Raw genomic sequence first — 23,278 nt, 5'->3', positions numbered from 1 at the left:
GAAGTCTGAGATGCGGACGTTACAAAATCAGTGAGAGACCGACTCCAAATTCAGTGAAACGTGCAGGTGTGTCCAACTCGCACTCCTCAAGGGCCACCAACAGGTCAGGTTTTCAGGATATTTCCTGCTTCAATCAGTGGCCCAGTCATTGGCTGAGCCACCTGTACTGAAGCAGGGATATCCTGAAAACCTGACCTGTTGGCGGCCCTTGAGGACTGGAGTTGGTCACCCCTGTGCTAGTGCATAAAAATGTGTTAAACCAGACATTTATATGACCATCTAAGCTAGGCCTGCACAACTCCAGTCCTCAAGGGCCGCAAACAGGCCAGATTTTCAGGGTATCCCTACTTCAGCACAGCTGGCTCAATTAGTGTCTCAGTATGACTGAGCCACTAATTGAGCCAGCTGTGCTGAAGTAGGGATACCTTGAAAACCTGGCCTGTTTGCGGCCCTCGAGGACTGGAGTTGTGCAGGCCTGAATTCTACGCTGTCCCTGTAGAAAACAACTGCACAAAGTGACCTGCAGAGTGATCCTTTCCCACTATCTGGCATGGAATCAAAAACGCCAAAATTCCAGGCAACGCTTCGGACAGAAAGATTATAGAACGGGGGTCTGCCTTAAAGAGCCCGGGCTCGTCAACTGGCCCTCCAAAGGGGCCCGATCAGAAACATGAGTAGATGGGCCACACGCTTCTTGTAATGCCATTTTATATACATTTACAGACTTAAAAATGTGGCACGCATCATTGATCAGAGAATATACAGTAGTAGCGTTTAAATAATAGTTTAGATAAAATAGGGGGTCGATAAATAAAATGATATAATACAAATAGATCATGTACTGTATTTTACTTTGAAAGTCAGTAAAACGTTTAACTATTTGTACATAAATATTGGCATGGATATATATTACTCGTAGCCACACATACACACACGACTCCTTCCAGACACGTGACCCCCAACTGATGAAAGGTATTCATATACAGATAAAAGCAAGTAACATTACATTTAAAAACCTGCAGGTGGGTTGTTAAAAATACAACTGCGAGCGTGTATAGATTCTATGTCGCAGCACTAAAGAATTCCTAAGACTATGGTATGAAATGCGGAACATGTAGAAAATAGGAAATATACATTAAAAAATGTATATATTAATGCAAACATTTATAGGCAAAAGTAACGCGTCTCGGCCTTCTTCCAGATGCACGGTGTACATTTTTGTTAGTAAAATAGTGTACAGTCCGAGACAGCTACTTAAACTCAGCAAGCTGCATTTTTTGTTGTTGTTTTAAATTAGCTTAATATAAGGTCAAAGTAAATGGGGCGTCAAATCCGTCGAGCTACTTTTGCAAAAGAGGAAACAGCACTGCAACCAGCCAATCACGTGCTGGGATCTCACTGCCCAATCAGAACACAGGGTAAGGTTGGATAGTCCGGGGTTCCAGCATGTCCAAAAAAAACTTTATTACATGAACGAATAAATTAAACGAATATTAAATGAATGAATAAAATTAGACGGTGTCGTCTAAGGCATGAAACGCGTAAGAGGACCCCATATTTTTTTATCTTCCTGCTCCATGCTGTTGTTCATTTAATAAAGTTTTTTTTGGACATGCTGGAACCCTGGACTTACCTCTCATTTGATCGGCTGTGCTCCGCTTGCATACCCTGCCGGGATTCTTCACCTATCTACACCGCGTGATGCACGCCAACAGAGACAGACTGGTGACCAGATGTGAGTACATTACCATTTAGGCTTATGCTATGGTTATTGCTGAGTTGTTATATCACAGGTTACTGTCTCGTGTGGAGACATAGTCCTAATAGGAGGAGGATTAGTGGGATTTGGATACTATTTCCCATCTATACTACCTACCAGGGCTTATATATGTGTCTCATTGCATCATTATACTTCAATCAAACATATTTCTTTAAGTACACATGCTATTAATGATCTGACTCATTTGAGCACTGTATATAACAGAACTTTGTTCTATATATGCTGTAACTTAGAACACAGGGTAATACTTCATGTGCCGTACCTCCATCAGGGTGCGCAGGGACTCCACGTAGGACTGCTCTGTATCCAGGAGAGTCAGGAAGACATGTTTCCTCATATCCTGCAAGAGAAACACACACAGAGGAGATCAGAGCAGGTTACTGCACAAGAACATTCCAAACACACGGAGGAGATCAGAGCAGGTTACTGCACAAGAACATTCCAAACACACGGAGGAGATCAGAGCACGTTACTGAACAAGAACATTACAAACACACGGAGGAGATCAGAGCACGTTACTGCACAAGAACATTCCAAACACACGGAGGAGATCAGAGCACGTTACTGCACAAGAACATTCCAAACACACGGAGGAGATCAGAGCAGGTTACTGCACAATAACATTCCAAACACACGGAGGAGATCAGAGCAGGTTACTGCACAATAACATTCCAAACACACGGAGGAGATCAGAGCAGGTTACTGCACAATAACATTCCAAACACACGGAGGAGATCAGAGCACGTTACTGCACAAGAACAATCCAAACACACAGAGGAGATCAGAGCACGTTACTGCACAAGAACATTCCAAACACACAGAGGAGATCAGAGCACGTTACTGCACAAGAACATTCCAAACACATGGAGGAGATCAGAGCACGTTACTGCACAAGAACATTCCAAACACACTGAGGAGATAAGAGCAAGTTACTGCACAAGAACATTCCAAACACACGGAGGAGATCAGAGCACATTACTGCACAAGAACATCCCAAACACACGGAGGAGATCAGAGCACATTACTGCACAAGAACATTCCAAACACACAGAGGAGATCAGAGCAAATTACTGCACAAGAACATTCCAAACACACAGAGGAGATCAGAGCACGTTACTGCACAAGAACATTCCAAACACACGAAGGAGATCAGAGCACGTTACTGCACAAGAACATTCCAAACACACAGAGGAGATCAGAGCATGTTACTGCACAAGAACATTCCAAACACACAGAGGAGATCAGAGCACGTTACTGCACAAGAACATTCCAAACACACGGAGGAGATCAGAGCACGTTACTGCACAAGAACATTCCAAACACATGGAGGAGATCAGAGCAAGTTACTGCACAAGAACATTCCAAACACACAGAGATCAGAGCACGTTACTGCACAAGAACATTCCAAACACACGGAGGAGATCAGAGCACGTTACTGCACAAGAACATTCCAAACACACGGAGGAGATCAGAGCACGTTACTGCACAAGAACATTCCAAACACACGGAGGAGATCAGAGCACGTTACTGCACAAGAACATTCCAAACACACGGAGGAGATCAGAGCACGTTACTGCACAAGAACATTCCAAACACACGAAGGAGATCAGAGCACGTTACTGCACAAGAACATTCGAAACACACGGAGGAGATCAGAGCACGTTACTGCACAAGAACATTCCAAACACACGGAGGAGATCAGAGCACGTTACTGCACAAGAACATTCCAAACACACGGAGGAGATCAGAGCACGTTACTGCACAAGAACATTCGAAACACACGGAGGAGATCAGAGCACGTTACTGCACAAGAACATTCCAAACACACGGAGGAGATCAGAGCACGTTACTGCACAAGAACATTCCAAACACACGGAGGAGATCAGAGTACGTTACTGCACAAGAACATTCCAAACACACGGAGGAGATCAGAGCATGTTACTGCACAAGAACATTCCAAACACACGGAGGAGATCAGAGCACGTTACTGCACAAGAACATTCCAAACACACAGAGGAGATCAGAGCACGTTACTGCACAAGAACATTCCAAACACACGGAGGAGATCAGAGCACGTTACTGCACAAGAACATTCCAAACACACAGAGGAGATCAGAGCAAGTTACTGCACAAGAACATTCCAAACACACAGAGGAGATCAGAGCACGTTACTGCACAAGAACATTCCAAACACACGGAGGAGATCAGAGCAAGTTACTGCACAAGAACATTCCAAACACACGGAGGAGATCAGAGCACGTTACTGCACAAGAACATTCCGTAAGAACTACTGCAGGTGGCATAACACACATACACACAGTATATATCCATTTAAATATACCCACATACATTTAAATTAATGATATATATATACAGTAGTGGCATACTTTATTCTTACCGCTTCGGGCGCATTTTGGCCCCCCTTCCCGACCCCGAACCCGGCTCCTGCTCTGCCCCTCTGCTTCCCCGCACCCCCGCTTACCTCAATTTACACTCCAGGGGTGTCGGGGAAGCCGGGCGCGTCACGTGACAGTGACGTCACAGTGCACCGCAACAAGCCGCGTCACCACGCTTCCCGCACGCATCCTGCCGTGCGGGAAGTGTAAGAATAAAGGATGTCGCTACAGTATACACATGATATATCGATATAATAATAATAATAGCATGTTCTTGTATAGCGCTGCTAGTTATACGCAGCGCTTTACAGAGACATTTTGCAGGCACAGGTCCCTGCCCCATGGAGCTTACAATCTATGTTTTTGGTGCCTGTGGCACAGGGTGATAAAGTGACTTGCCCAAGGTCACAAGGAGCCAACACCGGGAATTGAACCAGGCTCCCCTGCAGCAATCTCAGTGTCAGTCAGTGTCTTTACTCACTGATCCCCTCCATCTCCTTCTTAATGATATATATCATTAATTTAAATGCTTTGGCATACAGTATATACACACATCTGTATATATACACACACACTTATCTATGCATCTATATAGTGGTATCTATTATACATAAACATTATAATTAATGTTATATAATAGGACTACTGTACATTATATAATTACATATGTAGCCCAAATTGGGGGTCCCATGGACCCCAGGTAGAAATTGGCTGCTGCCTTTCTGCATTTCAGAATCTGCATGTAAATTAGACAAAGTTGTCCTCTCTAAATCGGTCTCCGTTTTTCTCCCACAAACATATCTCGATTCTCTACTACACAAAGAATACCGGTATAAACCCATCAGGATGGGGGCAAACATTCAGGCCGCACAGGCGGGCCACTGGGACAGCGGAACCGGGACCGGATACAGAACTGCATTTCATGCTTCACATTTGATTAGAGCCCCGACTCAATGACGGCAGAATCATGACGAGGTCCATGTGGACCTCGGAGGCCCTGACATATCACTGCCATTTGTAACCCAAGTACTTCCCAATCAGGGAGGACGGTAACCTTTAGCCTGCCTACGGGAGCAGCCATGCTGGCGCTGGTCCAATTACACCTATTCAAAGTAGGCCGAGATCTACACAAGTCACACATTTAATGCAAAAGTCTCATCCCGCTGTTGAATAGCAAAGGAGTTAACGTAGGAGGTATATTACAGCAGCACGGTATGGCCCATATTCACTAAAGGGTGATAACATCATCACATCCTAAAGTGTAGCACTATTTAGTGAATCATGCCCTATGACCGTCAAACGTCAAGTCCTTCCACTCTTGGAACCGGGGCTGGCCTCATACATACCTACTTTTTCTTATCTAGGCTGCAAGCTGCCATGCAGAAGCATCTCTCTCGACATAACCCCACTGTGAAGGTGTCAACCTCATTTACATTGCGCCCCGCTTCTTATACACCCCCACACAAGACTTTAATATTACCCCCTTATAAGAGTCAGAAATGTGAGATAGAGCTCCAGGACCACTCACTCTTGCACACATCCGCTGCCCCTCCGTGCAGTTCAGCCCCCCCCCCCCCCGTCAGAATTCTCACGCACGCAGCTGTATCAATACTGCAAGATGAGAGATGTACAATATGAAGTCATCTCATGTATGTGCAGGGAAACCACAGGGAGAGATGAAAACATCAGTTCAGCTTCGGAAGGCCTAAACTTCTGTAATAATGAATGAACCAACCATATGGGATGCAAGGTACATCTACAAATCAGTACATGCAATGGGAAGGAATAAAGACCAGGGAAAGACTGCGCGTGCATGGTGTATATCAGGTAGGCTCAACTCCAGACCTCATGACCCCCCTAACAGGTCAGGTTTTAGGATCTCTGCTTCAGCACAGGTGGCTTAATCAGAGGCTTAGTCGAAGAGATTGCACTCAGTATCACCTCAGTATTGCATTGAAAACCTGGCCTGTTGGTGGTCCTTAATGACGAAGGTTGGACCACGCTGGTGTAATGTAAGTATAGAAAATGGACAAAAGGGGGTCCCCTTTCACCGGCTTTCAATTGCCAGGTTAAAACTACAGACCCCCCCAAAAAACAAAGATGTAGTCATAACATGACCGACAACTCATGTTGTGGGTATCTAGTTGCATTCCTTTGTTTTACATTTTGCAGAGGTTTTCCCCTCTCAGTATTTCCCTTCTCTCAGCATTTCCCCTGGCACGTTATTTTGTCCTCGCGAATAGAGCGGCTATTTAAACACGTGGCAGGAAAAAATTGATGCAACGGATATCGCCAAAATACAACGCAAAGCTTTAATGGCGTAGCTAGAGACCGTAACAAAATGACTTCATAAGGGCATTATGTTACATGTCTCGTTGAGTGGATTATTGTGTTAAACTTGTTTCTAATGTAAAATAACATGAATATTCTTCTTTCGCTACCACTGCATGTGGTTACAGCAAATAGCATTAGTAACTTTAAAGAGGGGCTGGATCTATCTATGGAGAGGACGTCCAAAAATATATACTAACATGGACACATGCTCTATGGTTGCTGTGCTCACCCACAAGCTTCTATTACTGGTCAACAGCAGCACACAGAGACACTCACACATAGTGCATTGAGAGAAGGGGATTTTGGGGTTAGGTACAGTATGAGATATTTAACGCCGATTTCCCTTTTCTCTTTATACACATACACACACAAAATATTAATATATTAGAAAAAAAATCTGCTTGCACGTTACTGTGTGCATTTCTTTGTGAGAGCAAAAATACAAAATGTGCCATTATCAGGTGCACAGATCTTCAAACGTTGAGATTCAGCACCTTGGACAGGCCCTACCCGTAGAGTACAATGACAAGGTGCCACTCGCCTCTTGTTCCTCTGTACTTTAAGGAGAAATTCTTTGAACTTGTGCAATTTATCCTATATCGCACGTGTTTGCAAAACTTTCCACTAGGGATACAGACCTCGGGGAATACAATACAGACCCAGTCTGTCCAGTGCTTTTGCTCTAAATAAAATCGCTCAGGAATCCATAGCCAAATCATGATCTTTGCATAACCAACCAATAAATGTTAATAAGTAATAACAAGTAATATGATTCCTCAAATAGTGAGTGAATTGAGGTGTCTCCCAGCAGATATTACTAAATCTTTCCATATGTTCCTCCATAACATTGCAAAGTTAAGCCCCGTTCCATAACTACTAAAATACGAATACTGCCCTCATTCTCTCCCGTATGGATTACTGCCACACACTTATCTGGCTTCCCTGCCTTGCAACTCTCTACCCTAAAATCTATTCAAATATACTGCTGCTTGAATCATGTCCTGTTCTTCTACACTCGTGTTTGCATCTTACCTCCTGTAAAGCGCTCTGCTGGCTTCCTTTTAATATCTATATAAAACTATATATATATATATATATATATATATAAAAAATCGCATCCTTGGTACATATCTCTGCACCTCCATATATCTCAACGCTGATCTCTCACTACACCCCTGCTCACCTCTTAAGCTCGAAGCAAAAGGATGTCTCCCCTTTGCGCCATTTCCAAATCGCCGGCCCTTTCACCTCTTAAACCTTTTTCAGCAAACTCTCCTTACCTATGCATCTCTCTTCCACTCAATATTTGTCAAGCACCTCTCTCCATCTTCAAACCCCAGTTGAAAATTGACCTCTTAAATGAAGCAGCTCATTAAATTATGTAGGTCCACACTACTGACCCCCAGATGCACTTGATCTCCCTGACATGCACTTTTATTAAATTACATTTTACTTCTACCGTGTCTGCAAGTCTCCCAATATACCACTTAGATTGTGAGCTCCAACAGTGTACTCAGCACTGTATAATTAATTGGCACAAAAAAAATTCACTCACATTGGCCAACCCTTCCTTTCTATAAGGGACACTCCTTGGAACATAGCTAAAAATGTATCACTTTCCTCTCTCTAGAATTTCCTTGACCCCATTGAATCTCAATGGTAGATGGAGAGCTCACTTTACACCCATACTTTTTTGATGGGAGCCCTCACGTGTTAGTCTGTATGAATCAATCTCTGCCCAGAAGAGACTGCAATCAATACATAGATTTGCTGCACAACATTAATGGGATTTTCCAAGGAGCTTTCTCCATGTGACCGTTCCCTAGTAGCAGGTTGACCATATTCTTCCCGGGACAAATTGGGACGTTCGCGAATGCGCAGTCGGTGCGGGCTGTTTTGCGCATGCAGGGGCAGCGCCTGCCGTCCTCATACACGATCGGCAGGCTCCTGCGCGAGCGTCGATTTAAAAAACCGGGACATTTAATACAATTTCTGGACACCGAGACAAACAAAAAACCCGAGGTCACCCTTCATAGTAGATGAGGTTGAAAAAAAAAAGACATAACCATCTAGTTCTACCTGTGCTAAATTTAGATACTTCATCCTATATTAATACTTACAGCATTTTGGTCCAGAGGAAGGAAAACAAAAAACCCTGTGAAAGGTCATCCAATGATATCCCATAACGAAAATATTATGGCCGCTCCTCCTCCTCCTCTTACCGTGCACCTCACGACTGGAACAATCCACCGGAGACTCTCACAGCCGCCCCCAGTCTAAGTAATTTCAAAACTAAGGCTGTCTCACATTTAATGTGGTCTGTAACTGTTACATACGCCCATAACTATAACATATATTATCATTAACTGTTCATGCAATGTCTTTAGATATAATGTATAACCCTGTTCACTTAATGTAACCATGAATTTGTAACCATAACTCTGTGCCCAGGACATACTTGAAAACGAGAGGTAACTCAATGTATTACTTCCTGGTAAACATTTTTATAAATAAATAAATGATGGTGACTCTTGAGGAATGGGGTTGGCAACTCCTGCGCTAGGCAGTGAAGTGGTTAACAACGACAGGCATGTAAACAAACCCATAGATCAGCAGCATGTTTTATAGGAAGTGGTTTGTATTGCAGAAATCTAGAACCAGACTTTGCTTTGTTTGTTTTTACTAGCACCTAACTTTATAAGTCTAATTTCTACCAGCCATTCACCCAAACAGCAGTCATTTATAGGACCCCTTAAACAGCAAAGGAAGGCTTGGTCTGAATAATATTTTATTAGTGTAACTGCATAACTGATCCTGGGTAACGTGAAACCCGCTGGGGCATATCCCCGACTAGCTAAAGTTTATACAACGCCAACAATCGAGCTCGCTGAAATCCCACTTATGCATTTGTATTCCACTCCACCCATCCCATGCATACTGTATTAGGCAGCTGACACTGGAGAGCAATGTGATGAACCCAATCACAGCAAGAGGGGCCTTCAACATACTACAGAGCAATGAAAGTCAGCCTAGTCCACCAGAAAACATGATATAAGGGCCGCTCAAACTCATCAAATAATGCACTTAACCTCCTTTCTGCAACGCATTGTGAAGTAACCCACAAATCAACGTACAGCTGCAGCCTGATGCATTCACAGCGATGCGTGGGCTAAGAAAGGGCAGCTAGAGTAAGGAGATTTTGATCTTGCTAAGATGAGTCCTGGGGTGTCTTGGCAAGATCAGACACCAAGCACATTTTTAGAAAAGACAATTTTTTTTTAATGAGGCCCTGGGTAAGGGCACCCAGGGGTGTTAAACTAAATAAAAGTTAAAGAAAAGAAATGCTGCCCTAGATCATCATAAATTGTGACATATAATGTAATCCACACAGGGAAGTCACAGAATAATGCCAGTCCTGAACCTATTTAATCAGACTTGGAGGTGTTGGGCGTCACGGTGTGTTCTGCGAGCAGACGGACACACGGACCTTCATTACAGCCTGGCTGTTCTATTTCCAGAGTCATCTCTCGCTACAGCTGAAGAGGCCAAGCATGTTCTCCACAGGAACATTCACAATGGAGCGTTCTGTTACTGTGACATCACCGAGTCACTTGCCCTGCCCTGCCCTACTGCCTAAGCCACTCCATCTCCAGAGACATAGGGACACAATAACCGCCGACACGTATATTTTTGGTTTTTAGAGTGACCCACTCTATTTGCAGTGCGTGGCAGAACTGGCATTAGGATAAAAGGGAAGTAGAATACAATTTAGGTAGAAGTGCATCAAACTAAAATTAAAAAAAAAAAAAAGATCAGGAGAAGTGAGATGTCAAGATGTGAAATAATGGCATAAAGCAACAAAACCATTATACTATTTAAAGAAAAAAGGGTCGATCTATCCACCTGACATGTCTACTGCTACTTTCCTTTGCCTTTCCACTTTCATAATCCTAGCTGCTTAACCCTGTCAGTGCCCTAATAATGTACCTGGTACATCATGAGCCCTGGCACATCAGAGGCGCTAATGACGTGCCAGGTACGTCATGGCTGGATTTGCAGGAGTGATCCGATCGAAACGGAAGTGGGGGGAGGGGGGTTCATATCATCCCGGGTGCGATGTTAGTCATGTGATCACATGGCCGCAAATGCCAGAGGTCCGATGGTCCTCTGGTGCCGACGGAACCTTCGGCACTGAGAAAGGTTAAACAAAAATAGAAGCTGTCTTCTCTTAGAATAGTGGTTTCCAACTTTGTTTTGGGTCAAGGAACCCTATGAAATTCTGAGGAACCCCAACGCGCTCTTACAGCGAGTTTGCGATCAGATGCATTGTAAATTCTTCTGTATTTGGTGCAATTGTAAAATGACCTTAAAATTACAGGGAACCCTTTAGGGATGCCCGGGGAACACAAGGGTTCCTAGGAACCCCGGTTGGTAAAACACTGTCTTAGAACATTCGATTTAATGTAGCACATGTAGTATGTTATTTATTTATATAGCACCACCAATGTACGCGGCGCTTCACACAATAGACAATAGAATAAGCGCATCAAACATACAATGCATGATCGGGAAAGAAATCCCTGCTCCAGGGAGCTCACAATCTAATTAGTACGTTGGGAGACTGACGGACAGTAGGGGAGGGAGGCAGTGTAGTGGATGGCACAGGATGGTTGGTAAGTCTCTCTGTGGATGTGGAGAGCAGTAATCACAGGTGGGTGTGGGGAATTATTGTTATACTGCAGATGTGGTCATCTCCATGCACCTCAAGTTAATCAATGGCATTGTTAACTGAGTGTTACCCCACTCTAACTTTGCATATTTTGGAAACTGGGGGAGTGGAAGGGGAGGGGGGGGGGGCTGGAAAGGGTTAAACATTTTGTAATAAATAGGCTTCTATACTGTATAACTAAATTCAACAGGGAGAATGGGCAGGATTGCGCCTTTGAGTACAATGCGTGGCATGTGTTACAGGACATTGTAGGAGCGGCTCACTTGCCTGTAAGCTGCTGAATCCCACAGATGAAATAAAGTACACTACTTCCATGAGCACAGTGTTAGAGGGTCTGTGATATCTGTATCCTAGCAGGTTTTACATCAAGAGTAGGGGAGCAAAGTGAAGCCCTTGTGTAGACCACTCCCTAACGCCACGTTCTAGGTTGAACGGAAGAATAAGGCGATGCTCACTGGGCAACAATGTTGGTTAAACAACAGGTGCGCAGACCGGTTCACCTTGCCGATTTGGATTCGGTCTCATTGATTTGTAGCGTCGGCGATCCCAGAGACCTCAACGGACTCTTGCTGATATTTTTGGCAGCAGAACTCCACAATGTCACCAACGGTGGTCCTTGTAGGTTGACTTCTGGCTTTGCGAGTGAACTTTGGATAGCTTGGCATCAAAGAAGCGATGAAATTATTTTGTTGGGGGGGGGAGAGTAGGAGAGATAAGCTTACCAGAAATGGATGTTTGGTGGCTTAATGGAAGTGTTACAGTTTGGTTAATAATTTGTATATTCCTGTTTTACTTAAATCCAAAGGATTGATGCAGCCAAACAGACGGGAGGAGGCTTTCTGTGGCTCCTTTTAATTCACGGCATGATAAAATTCAGATTTTTTTAAAATTCAACTTAACCCCGTCTCCGTTTGGCTGTGCGCTGCCTCCATTTCTCTGCTCTTCTCTACCTGCGGCTGATCACGTGGTGACGAACATCCCCCAGGTGGGAGTAAAGAATGGAGTACTATATGCCTTTAGCTGGATGGCTGCTTCTGAAAATGGTGTCTTAATGGAGATTTACAAAGTTTAAATGGACTCAAGACCGAAGGTTTTAGAAGCGAGAACCCCGACTGCTTTTTCAATTCTATACTTCATTGGTTATGCCCGGGGCGCTCAACTCCAGTCTTCAAGCCCCCTCCCCAACAGGTCAGGTTTTCAAGATAGGCAGGGATGTGGGCGTAAGCACAGCAGTCGGAATCAGGCTGGAGGCAGGTGCATCACGAAAAAAACTTTATTGCGGCATGTAAGCCAAAAGGTTAAAAACACACGAGGAGAATCCTCTGACGCGTTTCGCCCACAAGGGGACTTTATCACACATTACCTTTATAACAGATTGTTGGGCTGTACCTGTTACGTGTCAATATGGGTCACAGTCACTGTGTGACATAAGACTGTGTTAATATTAATTAGGGGGATTTGGATCCTGCTCACATTATATACCATAAGGATTTGATTTTCCACAGCACCACCAGTATTGGAGCACCCAATTAGGGATTATCCCTCACCCACCAGGTTTTCAAGATACCACTGCTTCAGCACAGGTGGCTCAATCAGTCCCTGCTTCAGCCTCCTGGGCTGAAGCAGGGATATCCTGAAAACATGACCTGTTAGGGGGGCTTGAGGACTGAAGTTGAGCCCCCCTGGTTTATGTATTATGAAGAAGAGTGTAAGACCCATTTAATATACAGATTAATTTACTACACCCAAACGGGGGCCACTATTTCACCATGTTTTATTGAATAGCTTTTGAGCACATGTATATTTTTTCTTGCTTGTACTGAAGCACCCATTCGCAAATCTTCTTATCCTTTGGACTTAAACCTTACTGTAGTTTCACATTATTTCATTTATTTCCCCAAATACCGCTCCACCTCCTCCTGTGATTTTGAGTTAGGATATCGGAGCGTGACTGTAGGGTTGCCAGGTGTCCTGCATTGAACCGGACTGTTCTGTATTTGGACACTCTGTCCAGTAATAAATAAGAACATATAAACTGGACATATTCTGTATGTGTCCAGTATTACCTCTCTGAACATAGTGACCTGACCGGCTTGGGGGGGATAGCAGGATTTCCCCGAGCAGGAATAGCAGGAATAGAGAACAGAGCTGTTGCCAGGGGCTGGGTAGCTTCTTCCAACCTGATTGGCTTCTGCTGGGTGGGGCCAAGGAGAGGAGGAAACAGCATGGAGCAGGGAGTGGTGTGTGTGTGTCTCGGGCGCGTCGCACCGGTCACCATTGTGTTCAGTATTTTTGGAGAACCCGTCTGACAACCCAAAGCACGAGCATTTGCTAAAACGAACTGTGTACTAGTGCTTCTACGCTGTAAACATGGAAAGCTCTATACTTGGAAATATTAAATGGTACATTTGTTTTATCAGAAAAAGTGAAGGGAAACACAAAATGGATGTGCACCCTAAAAGAATTCACTTATATGCACACCAAACTAGTGTAAACATTAACTTTTAATACATTTCCTTAAAACATATATTACCAAAGTAATGTGTAATGTGAATTAAAAATATATTAAATCAAAGTTATCAAAGTTATCTGGCATCCCTTGTCGTTAATTATAAAGTCATGCTATCCCAGATGACCACTTAATGTTGGTGGGATACAGAGGACAGGGGATGCTAAGAGTCAGGGTATTAACCCCTCTGGAGCAACGGTGAGACTGAGTAGTAGGAGTATATAGTTGTTCACAAGTGGGTGGCCAACGGATTAAATATCCGGCTTCCTTGCTAGATTAACAAGCACTGCGCACTGCAATAGAGGCTTTAGTGTGTTGAAGTAAAAGTGCCTGAATAATAAAGCTGGCACATACAGTGATAATGGTGGTACAAACACTACAACATAAGACTGCCAGACACAGCAGTGCTAGGGTGAATTTCACAGTGATGACCTGTGAAAACGCCTCACATAGAGTGCAAGGAAAGCAGGCACACTAGCTATGAAAATAAATAAATGAATGACTAACTACTAGGGTCTACACAGTTAGAACCAGGAGACTGCAGACACTACATTAAAACAGCTCCAAGTAGGAGACTCACAACATTGCGCGTCCAACGCGCGTTTCCCTCCAGCAAAGGAGCTTCTTCAGGGACAAATTTTGTTTTATGTGCCAGCATCGTAAAGTGACAAGTATAATGACTGAAAACAATGGGTCACAATGTTGGACACGCTGGCTGTGACATTACAAGGAACTTCTCATTGCAACCCGTATAAAATCACAGTTAACAAAATGTTTCTAAAGGGATCAAGAAGTAGTTTATATGAAATGTATACGACATTGAATCTGAGCTGTGAGCAAGGTTTGCTTCTCAGACAGCAATCGAAGTTAAAAACCCCTATTTGCTAAAACAAATACCATATACTGTGATACTGTGTGTGATTTATTTATATATGTGTATATGTTGTACACACACACAAAATATATTTATATACCATAACATATGTATATGTCTATTTATATAGCGCCATTAATGTACATAGCGCTTCACAGTAGTAATAAACACGACAATCATATAAATAACAAATAATAGAAATAGCAGATCATGGGAATAAGTGCTTCAGACATAAAATTACCATTTAGGAAGAGGAGGTCCCTGCTCTGAAGAGCTTACAATCTAATTGGTGGGGAGGAAGAACGTACAGAGACAGGAGGGAATTCTGGTAAGTGCATCTGCAGGAAGCCAAGCTTTATATATCAGGTGTATAGTATAGTATTAGATATAGGTCAGATAGTATTAGATATAGGTCAGATAGTATTAGATATAGGTCAAGCTCAGAGTATCTCTGGTAATGCAACTGCCTTTGAAGTGGTAAACCTGGTTAAAATCCCAGGGTCCACTCTCCTTGTGAAGGTCACGATCTCCCTGTGCCTCTTTGTACATCCCTGCACTATCACAAACACTAAGCATACTTCGTACCCGCCAATACATCTCCCTTCCACCCAGTGTGAGATGACCGTCCTCTCTCACTGTATTTACTGCCATGCTGAAGATAAAATATAGTAAGTAAAAAAACAAAAAGCTTAGTAATTAAAGTAGGTTGATTTACTATTGTATATGTAGATTCTGCACATTACCACATACAGTGGGTATTATTTAGACATGGGACACACAATATATATAAATAAATAAAATAGAAAGAATCTGCAGCACTCACCAAGGAATATATTCAATCAATAATTTATATCACACCATGTGAAACAACCATAAAGCGACCGAGCAACGTTTTGGACTGCTCAGGTTCAAGTACAACTAACAGTGCAGGTTTTAAGGTGCATTGAATCTCAGCCACCCCAGTGTACACCTGCGTTGCCCCAAAGGCAGACAGCCTGATGGGGCTCCCCAAGAGCTGCTCCTCTCTGCACAGGACCAGCGTGCTAAGGGTTACCATTTTCTTGTACTTTGTGGAACGTCAACCCCACCCACTGGAATGTTAATGAGCCAAGAGGACACAAAGAACTTTGCATTCTCAGCTGCATTGAATCTCAACCATCCCAGTATACATCTGCGTTGCCCCAAAGGCGGATAGCCTTTGGCGCAGCCGAAGGGCAGCTAAATGGTGTGGGCCGTTTGCTGCCGTTTGCTGATGTTAAAGCTGTTCTATTTCAATCTGGAACTAACAAGCCCTTTATTCCCTGTACACAATTTTCCAACTATCTGTCCATGAAATGCCTGTGAATTGACTGTATAAATCTGTTCTTTTAATGTAACCATGTATTTTTCTAACTCCGTGCCCAGAACATACTTGTAAACGAGAGGCAACTCTCACTGTATTACTTCCTGGTAAAACATTTGTATAAATAAAAAATAAAATTAGCACAGGTGGCCCAAACATTTTGACAGCACCTCAAGCAGGGGTATCCTTAAAACCTGCAATGTTAGCGGTCCTTGTGGACTGGACTTGGGAACCTCTGCCTAAGAATAATCTCAGCAGATCTCTAGTGCCCAAAAAGTGAGCCGCAGACTATATTACATCTGGTAAGCAAACCCTTTCATGTGGGGAAGAACAGCTGGCCGGGATGTTTTAATGCTGCTGATGCAGAGTCGATTAGAACCAGAAAATGCGCTGCTCCGTGACGGTATTCTCACATTTCATAAGCACGCGGGGGGGGGGGGGGGGGGTTATTTCACCTACGAGCCTGCTGCAGAGAATGTCAAGCACCCACTAATATGTTTTAATCAAAGCTGGCCAATTAAAAAGCATTTATTTTTTTAAACCAAATCACATGCTGGCAATCACAGCTGTTTCATTTCAGCCATGTAAAACAGGTTCTGTTGTTCTGTGTGTTCGCTTGGGTTTTCTAATAGAATGACTCTGTTTTGGCACTTGGATGGGAGGTCTGACCTGATTTCCGGAGGGTCGGCCAACAAAGCATGTGAAAATGAGGAGCCATTTTATTTTTAATGGGAATTATTTGAATTATGAATGTGGTCCTTGAGCTTGGACATAGAAGGGACACTAGAAGCAACTAACCTCCTGTTGCCCATGACTCAAATGCTCGGAGATGGAGTGGGTACTACAGTATGTAGAGAGCCGAATGGACACTATGCATACAAGAACATGCACCTTTATTCATCCGGATTTGATCTTCTAGCAGTTAAGGGGTTAAAATGAAGTATCCCTGGGGGTGGTCTTAAATATACAAGCTGGAGAGTTCAAACAGATTATCAGCCACAAAGGAGTCATAGCCAAGTTCTGCATATTCCTGATGCAACGGGTCTTTGATGACTGAAATGTACTGACAGTACGGTACTAACAGAAAGTATGGTGGATTTATGGAATAACATCCCAACAGAGGCGGTAATGGCTAATATAGGAAGGGAAATGAAAATATACTTGGGGTTGACAAGGCTATATGCTATACATACTCCGTAGGAAATATACTTCATATAAATAATAATAGCATGTTTTTGTATAGCGCTGCTAGTTTTACGTAGCACTTTACAGAGACATTTTGCAGACACAGTCCCTGCCCCATGGAGCTTACAATCTATGTTTGTTGTGCCTGAGGCAAAGGGAGATAAAGTGACTTGCCCAAGGTCACAAGGAGCCGACACCGGGAATTTAACTCAGTGCCAGTCAGTGTCATTACTCACTGAGCCGCTCCTTCTCCCGATACTCCATATGAAAGAAGCCAAATGATCTAAAAGGGTCTGAGATTTTACAAGGGATTGGAAAATGGGCAGATTGGGTGGGCCTAGGGGTTCTTCTTATCTGCTGTCAAATTCTGTGTTTCTACAGACAGCCCTGTGTAATAGCAGTGCCATATCAACCTCTTGTTAACACGAAGGACATCATATTAGTTAGTTACTAGCTGTACCCAGCGTAACATACGCCGATCTAGGAGATTGGAAATGTTATTAATTAAACATTACCCAGTTTTCACCCCTCCCTGTAACACTTTGCGGTCTCTTGTCCCCTCTTCCCCACCTTACTCCTCCATCATGCCCTGCTCCTCTTTGCACTGTTCTCCCCTCCCTTCTCTTTGCACTCCCTGCCTTACTGTGTCTGTTCCTGCACACTACACTCCCTCCTCTCCTACTCATCTGTCTCCTCTAGTCCTTGAGGTCTCCACTGCCATTAAAATCCCCTCCCCCAGTGTTTTCTGGGTGACTGACAGGCCACACAGTCTATCACAGAGGGATATATATATATATATATATATATATATATATATATATATATATATATATATACATATACATATACATATACATATACATATACATATACATATACATATACATATACATATACATATACATATATATATATATATATATATATATATAAAATGGGACAATAGCCATAAGTGCAGGCTATGAGGATGCTTCTTGTGAGTTAAGTTTTAAGGTTGTTATTAAATTAGATGGGTTAACACAATCAGCAGAAAATGAGGAAAGAGGCCTGGGAGAGAGAGTAGGTGTGTATATGGCTCGGTCCAGGATTAGGAGAGATATTCCCAACAGCAAGGAGCAGGCAGGAAGAGGAGAGTGCGAGAGCGAGCGCAAATGTGAGAAGAGGATTTGTGGGGATGTTTTTTATTCAGGGTTGTAGATGTTGTTGGGAAAGGTGTGTACATAGTGGTGCAGTGTATAGGTACACGCATACAGTAGGTGGAGGGGAGGAGGGATGAAGAAATGTGGACAGGAGGAAGAGAGTGAGGGAGTTGGAGAGAACAGAAAAGTTTACAGAGGAAACAGTGAGGAAACAGAAAACAAGAAAAGCAATAGGGAGGGCAGAATAGAGATGCAGGGAGAGAGGTAGGAGGAGTGAGTTCCCAGGTTTGGAGATGAGGAGAAAGAGCAGATGTACAAATCAGACCTGGGAGGGCAGTCTAGCACAAAAGATTAAACAGCATCTTAGAAAGCTGGTCTTTAGATGGCAAAAAATGTCAGAGCATTTAGAAGCCAAGTTCTCACCGTTGTAAGGTTGATGATGAAGTGCAGAGTCCAAATCTTGTATTCTTCACCTCCAATTCATATGTGATACTTATGTTATACAACCAATGTGCAGTCTGATTACACAGGATGTGCAGTCTAATTGGTTGTTCCTGGGTGAGTAACAGGCCAATCAGACTATCACAGAGGGATGTGCAGACATCCTTAGAGAGTTATATATAAATATTCCATTCATTAGCACATTAACACCTGTCACTCTCCCTTTGTACCCCACTGCCATTAAAATCCCCTCCCCCATTAAAATCCCCTCCCCCAGTGTTTCCTATGTGAGAGGCCGCTCAGTCTAAGGCCGAGTCCATGAGTCCATGCTCCCTGCTTGCTCGCTGAGGCGCGCAGAGGCTCAGGGAAAGCGGGTGCTTTCCCTGGCCTTGCGGTTGCTTACCGCACGCGCTCTCAGCAGGACCTCAGGTGGGCGGGCCGGGGGCGGGCGCGGCCAGTGACGTCACGGAGCTGGTTCGCCCTCATTGGGCGAACCGCTCACGTAACCGGCCTGTCTCGCTGGCAAGCGGGGGAATTTGAAATTCCCCTAAGACCTGCGCTTCCGCAAGCGCGCGGAAGCGCAGGTGAGCCCCTACTAAAGCCGCTCTAATTGCGGCTGTAGGGGCTCAGAGCTGAGCGGGAGTGCGCGTCAGCACGCTTCCGCATGCAAGCAGCAAACATGGCCGAGGCCTAACACATACGGGGAGAGATGGCTGTCTCTGGGTGAGCGACAGACTGTTCAACCTATCACAGAAAAATGTTCTGACATCCTTAGAGAGATATAGATATATATAACGTTTGCTCATGCTGTAGAGCACATCTAAGTGTTGCATCTTTCCTGAATGTGTTTCGTGATGGACATTTAGCTTCTGTTCTCTTCTCTCAGGGCTCTAAAATGGTTAACCAAAGGGGCCAGATCAGAAAATACATTCGGAGTAGAAGGGCCACAAGAGTATCGAAATATAAGCTAGGATATATTTAATATTGAAATATTTATAGAGCGCTTTAAAAATATTGAAAAAGGCTTAAGGAATGTTGATGTATTAATTTTTAACATGGATATATATATATATATATATATATATATATATATATATATAATCAAAAACTAAATAGATGATACCGTTCTGTGGCTAACGAAATGCTTTTATTTGTGCGAGCTTTCGAGATACACTGATCTCTTCTTCCGGCGATGTTACAATGAATGAAGCAAGCAAAAGCTATACTATAAACAGTGTCTATTGGAATGTTATCTGTGCTGGTCCTTCCCCCGGTGTGGATGTGTTTTATGGCTAGAGGTGTCAAAATATATACATATATACACACACACACACACACACACACACACACACACACACACACACACACACACACACACACACACACACACACACACACACACACACACACACACACACACACACACACACACACACTTAGTTAAGTTATGGTGGGTAAAAAAAAGTGACAAAAATCCTCCACAGCAAAGCATATAGCAAATGGAAATATTACTGTATGCTCATTTGCATGTCATTTCCCAGAATTCCTTGCTGCAGTGGAAGTGCTGTGTGCTGGGTGATAATGCTGAAAGGCAGGGTTGCAGACCTGTCTAAGACATGCAAATGCGCATACAGTAATATTTCCATTTGATATATATATATATATATATATATATATATATATATATATATATATATATATATAGTAAATACTTTACCACCAGTGATGATGATACAAAATAAAGACAGCACTCATCAGTAAGGTCCAAAAAACTGTATTCAGCAATGGGATCTTTCTCAGGAGGGGGGGCGGGGGGGTGCAAAGGACATATGACAGTGAAAACCCTTAAATACCCTAACCCTGACTTGGTGCTAAAGTACTTACTATTTATCTTTATGGACACAGCACCGGATCCATACCTGCTGCTATAGGAGTGCCAGTGACCGCTTTCTCTTGGAGGGCCGCATACTGTATGTCCTGCGGTTCTCCCAGGTATAATACCTCTTGTGCAGGACTTTCTGAGCTTCCAGTGGTACAGGGGCACACAGGTTGAAGCACAACGTTTTACAGTATTCAACCTTTCAAATATCAAAAGGTTCTTATGGAGTTCAGCCTCTGTGATCTTCAAAAGCTTGTCTTGTGTACAATCTATCCAGCGGTCCAATAAAACATATCACCCGGCACGTTCTGTTTCCCCTGAGCAATGTCAGCCTCAGAACGTCAGGGAGAAGATTGCAGAGAACTGATCTTCGCCAAGTAAGCCAAACAGATATTTCTTTAGTGAGCAACTAAGCGACCTTAGATAGGAGAGTATGCAATTTCATGGAGAACGCCTGATATATTGAAGGTGCATCCACATCGATCGCCAACATTTGGTTTGCAACCAGAGATCTAGCACTGATTTATATCCGGGCTGCATGTCATTATAGGAACTGCAATGCTTTTGCAAAGGGGCCAAACAGAAGAAATATTTGACAGTGGCTGTACACGGTTAGCCTGTACAGTATGTTTACTGTCCGTTAAAAAACGTACAGCAGCGATAACTCAGCAGAAAGACGAGGATTAGAAGCCTACTTTTTAGGCAACAGGATCAGAACGGAGTAACATCAACATTTGTAGCATCATGGTTGGTGGCCGCGCATCCGCGTATTCCTTGCGAGTGCCGCTCCGGCCCCACGCGCTTTAAATGTTTGCTCGCGATTTGACAGAGGGCTGACAACGGAATCTCAGCTTTGTTTGCAATACCGTCAAGAAACGCTTGTAGGCGGTAGCACGCTATTGTCTTGAAAATCTAAATGCAATGTAACCGTCCCGTCCGCTCTCTGCCGGACACGTACTGAACTGCACCAACGCAAATAATAAGTCCGTCTCACCACGAAATAAATTCAGGCGGGACAAGTACGGCATGCCGGGGAACCGCACTACGTGCTACATGCAGTGATAACGGGGGACGTGTGGAGCATCTAGGGAGACTGATAAATACAAGATGCTACACCGGTATCTGAATACGGCAAACCACTATTTATCTAATCAGGCACTACAATTACAGTGGATATAAAATGTATGGGTCAGTGACTCATTGTGCCTGCAAATATATACAGTGCTAAGTGCAGAGTCTGCGCTATACATGCGTTTGCATGGCCTGAACTCAGGCTCTGTGCAGAGTGTTACTGTAGGTGAAAAGTCACAGCTTCTGCTCAACCAACAAGCGGAGTTGACAGCCAATCAGGAGGAGGGAGATCATAATCTATATTAGTGTTTTTCAACCATGGTTCCTAGGAACCCTTGGCTTCCCTGGGCATCCCTAAAAGGTTCCAGGCAATTGTCATGTTATTAATAATAATAATAATAAAATGTTATTTTAAAATTTTACCAAATACAGAAGAGGTTACAATGCATCTGATCACAGATGCGCTATTAGAGAGGGTTCGGGTTCGGGTTCCTAAGAATTTCACATAGGGTTCCTTAACGGAAAAAAAAAAGTTAGAAACCACTGATCTATATTGACGTCAGTAGCCGCGGCATTCATTGGAGGCATAGGCATGGATTTGCCTTCAAATATACAAGTTTGCATGTTCAGTCCCTGCCTACAGATGTGGCGGCCGTTATATTAAGGCATTACGGCGCCATTTTCGTGTGCGCTGCTGTACTCCACGCGGCCAATCGCCTCAGCACACTTGTTTATCGCGGTTGCTTTGTTTGAATTTCATGGATTGTGTGCAATGAAATGAATGAATTGTAATGTGTACAGTACTGTGCTACTGTGTCAATTTCAGGTGTTTATAAGCCAGAACACTATAATGCCATTTTATGCGCTCATGTCTTAAGGCGGCACGGTTAGAAGTAATCCCGCGCCATGACATGGGTATTCCGAGGTATAAACCCCGTGATTTCGTAAAATTATGGCCGCTGCATCTGTAGGCAACGCACACTTCCAGTGATCTTGTGGAAATCGCTTCATCTCCCTGCGCCTTTGCAGGCATACTTAAATAAAACAGGAGGTGAGGGAGTCATTGCATGTTGCAGTTTGACAAGAGAGGACCATATATATTACAACACGGGGTGCCATTCTCTGCCTTATCTTGAAAAATGTCTCCATGAATCCCGAACTACAGTAGGTGAACCAGTTCCCACGACGTGTTGAACAAAATCGCACAAAGTATTCCTGGCAAAGGTGTGTGCCATCTGTCACATGTGCAGTGATACTATTCAGAGCATTAGCGTATGGGTCATGGGATGGAAACATGTAGCAATAGGTAACGCGCCCTTGACCATCTCCTGTTCAAAATACAATTTCTTAATAGAATATGTAAAGCCCCCATTTTTTTTCAAGCCACATTTCTTTTTGTGCATTTATTCTCTGGTTTTATTATAAAAGATGTTGATTTTCCCCGTGGGAGTAGATGTTCTAGTGTAGTTCAGCGACAGCAAAGCATTGTAATATTTAACAAGCTGGCTGTGTGCATAAAGACCATGCAACAGGAAGCTCCCCGGTGACAGATCGGGCAACAGGAAGCTCCCCGGTGACGGATCGGCACACGTTAGCCGA

The 23,278-nt window shown here is 43.5% G+C and overlaps 1 protein-coding gene across 1 annotated transcript in view; it reads right to left on the bottom strand.

The window, feature by feature from the left end:
* ARHGEF17 (Rho guanine nucleotide exchange factor 17) overlaps positions 1–23,278 on the bottom strand; it is a 360,267-nt gene that overhangs the window by 168,507 nt on the left and 168,482 nt on the right. The window contains exon 3 of the mRNA XM_075592723.1: positions 2,043–2,120. Coding sequence (XP_075448838.1) covers positions 2,043–2,120 — 78 coding nt within the window. The remainder of the gene's footprint in view (positions 1–2,042; positions 2,121–23,278) is intronic.

Source organism: Ascaphus truei, chromosome 3 (assembly GCF_040206685.1).
Source record: "Ascaphus truei isolate aAscTru1 chromosome 3, aAscTru1.hap1, whole genome shotgun sequence".
Lineage (NCBI taxonomy): Eukaryota > Metazoa > Chordata > Amphibia > Anura > Ascaphidae > Ascaphus > Ascaphus truei.
This window is presented reverse-complemented; position numbering and strand designations above follow the sequence as displayed.